Source organism: Aptenodytes forsteri, unplaced genomic scaffold (genome assembly GCF_000699145.1).
Source record: "Aptenodytes forsteri isolate BGI_AS27 unplaced genomic scaffold, ASM69914v1 Scaffold220, whole genome shotgun sequence".
Lineage (NCBI taxonomy): Eukaryota > Metazoa > Chordata > Aves > Sphenisciformes > Spheniscidae > Aptenodytes > Aptenodytes forsteri.
Window position 1 is genome coordinate 162,437 of NW_008794168.1, and position 2,734 is coordinate 165,170.

The 2,734-nt window shown below is 48.0% G+C and overlaps 1 protein-coding gene across 1 annotated transcript; it reads right to left on the minus strand.

Moving 5' to 3' along the window:
* Positions 1-1,295: 1,295 nt before the first annotated feature.
* Positions 1,296-2,728, minus strand: GADD45G (growth arrest and DNA damage inducible gamma). The gene is made up of 3 exons (XM_009281673.2): positions 2,666-2,728; positions 2,354-2,567; positions 1,296-1,971 (listed from the first exon to the last, which is right to left on the minus strand). Exons 1-3 carry the CDS (start codon positions 2,671-2,673, stop codon positions 1,861-1,863), a joined length of 333 nt encoding a protein of 110 aa, XP_009279948.2. The 5' UTR covers positions 2,674-2,728; the 3' UTR covers positions 1,296-1,860.
* Between the last annotated feature and the right edge of the window lie 6 nt (positions 2,729-2,734).

A 2,734-nucleotide genomic window follows, 5' to 3' on the forward strand; every position in this document is an offset into this window, starting at 1 on the left:
TTAGCTCCTCCGTATGACTTTTCTCAAAGTCCTAGAGCAGACACCAGCCGATGAGTGCAGGTTAAGTAGAAAAACTGGCTGCGCAGAAAACTCCTCTATCTTAAGTGCAAGAAGGAATACTTGCAGAGAGGTCTGAGGCCCCTAGAGTTTTTGCTTCAGCCTGAACTCTGGTTACGTTGCCATCCTACAGCCTCTCATGACACAGTAACAAAGGCCAAGCAGTGCTAGATACCTCCTGTACAAGGCAGCATATTCCAGGAATGCTGGAGCTGAATTTGAACTTCCCTTAACAGGAACAATGAAACTGAGAGCAAGCAGCTTCCCAGAAAAGGCAACTGTTTAAGATACCCCGTGTAGAAGAAATGACCACTTTTCAGCAAGTGCTACTGTCAATCACTGCAAGCCAGCCTAGAGGAAATGTAATTGTGATAACTGGGTATTTTTAGCGCCTATAGAGGAAGTGAGTAGTTTAGCTTTCTTGCTCTCTGGAGAAGGGATCATTACTGTGCGATTTTAGTGTCAAGTCCTGGAGCACACATATAGATTGTGCACAGAAATGGGGTGATATTTTTGCTTTTAACATAGGGCCAAATCAGCCTGCCCGTATTAACTTTCCATGACAGGATCTCTAAAAAAGGCCACACCATCCTTAAATTGTTTTGGACTTAATTTAGTGTTGTCATGCAATTAGGTTTTGCAAAATTGGCTTCTGGAGTGACAGCTTCTATTGTTACAACATATGGCAATCAGAGAGCAGCTTGCAGCAGGTGTGATGTTTATTCACTATTAGCTAGTTTTAGATTTAACGATGTCATTCTAATCAAAGCAAATGTTAGACATATTTGACATCTAAGGAGTTTTGCAGCCCCCCCATCATGTTTAAGCTGCTTCTGTCAAGTAGGAACACTGCAGCTCTGAATGAGTCCTACTAAGTCATATTTAAGAACTAATGATGCAATTTACTGGAGGTCTGTATTCCAAAAATCCATGTTTCTAACATGTATTGTGTTCCTTCAGTAGACTACAAAGACCACCTATTACAATAAGTGAGCTCATTAAGCATGCAGCTCCTTAGTCTTGCAAGCTGTTGCGATAAGCAGCTGTTGCAAGAGGGGGAAAGGTTGAATTATCAACTTGTACAGCACAGCTCTTCGTTCAGCTGGCCCAGGAGAGAAAGTATTTTAGCAACAGCTCCATTACTGTTGAGTATACCTTTGACTACAGCACATGAGCAAAACATCAGTGCTATTTCAGTGACATGCTTCCCCACCCAGTAAGCAAGACACTCCCAGCAATTAATTGTCAAAAATTTATTATGAAAGCTTCAATAGCAGCAAATATTTCAATAAAAATTATTGCATTATTCAACCAGTTCTGCAGAGTGACCCAAGAGGCCTGTTGAAGTCTGTCCGCTTTGGAGTCTCTGTATTAGTCTTATTAACCAGTCCCTAGTAGTCCATCAAATATCGAAACTTTCTTCTGTGTTTTGTAGACGGCACCAACAGTTCCTAGTTACAGTACTCTGTCCAGTCCTTCTGGAAAGTTTTGGCCCACTTCCCCCAACTTTCTCTCTGCCTTCTGAAACAGCTCCACTTGACCAGGAAACTTGCAATACTTCTTTCAGTTCCATGGTATGTCAACCTCTCCACGGTTGCAGCCTACTGAGGCTCACTGGTAAGGCGAGCTCTTCTCCTCTTTCTCCTCCATAAGAGCCCACTGCATGCCAGACTGAGTGACTTTAATCCAGTCTCTTGACCAGGCTAATCCATGGAATCAGGAGCTTGTTGCACACTTCGGTGAACCCACACCACGTTGAGAATGCAACACAGGTTTCAGCCTCCCCAGTGCACTGGGTCACCATCACTCAGGCAGGGTGATAGTTGGCACCCAGTCATTGACATTTCGGCTCTCTTCACAAAACAAGTTCAGCTTTTCTAGAGCTGGGTCCTTCCAGCCATCTTCATTTGGGTTCTGCAGAAAGAAAAAAGTTGCACACCATGAGTGCTGCCTGCCAGCTGAGATCATGACAATATTTACAGAAGCATTAGCTTAGGAAGCAAGGCATTTTCAGATGGTTTCTGTCCTGACAGAGACAAAGCAGGAAGCAGAGACATTAAGCCTTGTGGGCAACAGGAAATCCACAGTTACAAGTGTAGCCTACTGCTACTATTCAGCTGACTTGCTGTACGGTGTGTGCCAAGCCCCCTTTCTTTGCCCAGAAGAGGATTTGACTACCAGCGGGAGATGGGGCCACCCTGAAAGGCTCTAACCATCCTGTGCAGAGGCCGGTAGCGCAAGAATAGCCCTGGAGGACAGCACACTGAGCACCGCTTGCCTGCCGCAGGACACCCACCGTGATGAGGATGCAGTGGAGGTCGCGTGGCTCCCCAGACTCCTCGCTGGGCCCCACGATAGCAGCCAGCTTGGCCACGTCGTTCACCCGCACAATGTCAATGTCGTTCTCACAGCAGAAGGCCTGGATCAGGGTGAAGTGGATCTGCAGGGCAATGTCCCCCTCATCCTCCTCATCCGTGGCCAGCACGCAGAAAGCAACGTTGTCGGGATCGCTGCAAGAGGGGAGCGGCGCGTTGAGCCCCGCGTCCGGCCCCGAAGCCCCCGCGCCCCGCCCGGCGGCCCCGAAGCCCCCGCGCCCCGCCGTACTTACACATTCATCAGCTTGGCCGACTCGTAGACGCCGGCGGTGAGGCAGCCGCGGCGCTGCGGCGGCCCCAGC

Excerpts from the sequence above, each read along its gene's own strand:
- GADD45G (XM_009281673.2), bottom strand. Across the intron at positions 1,972-2,353 it reads TCCACTGCATCCTCATCACG|AACCCAAATGAAGATGGCTG; the intron begins GTGGGTGTCCTG and ends TTCTTTCTGCAG.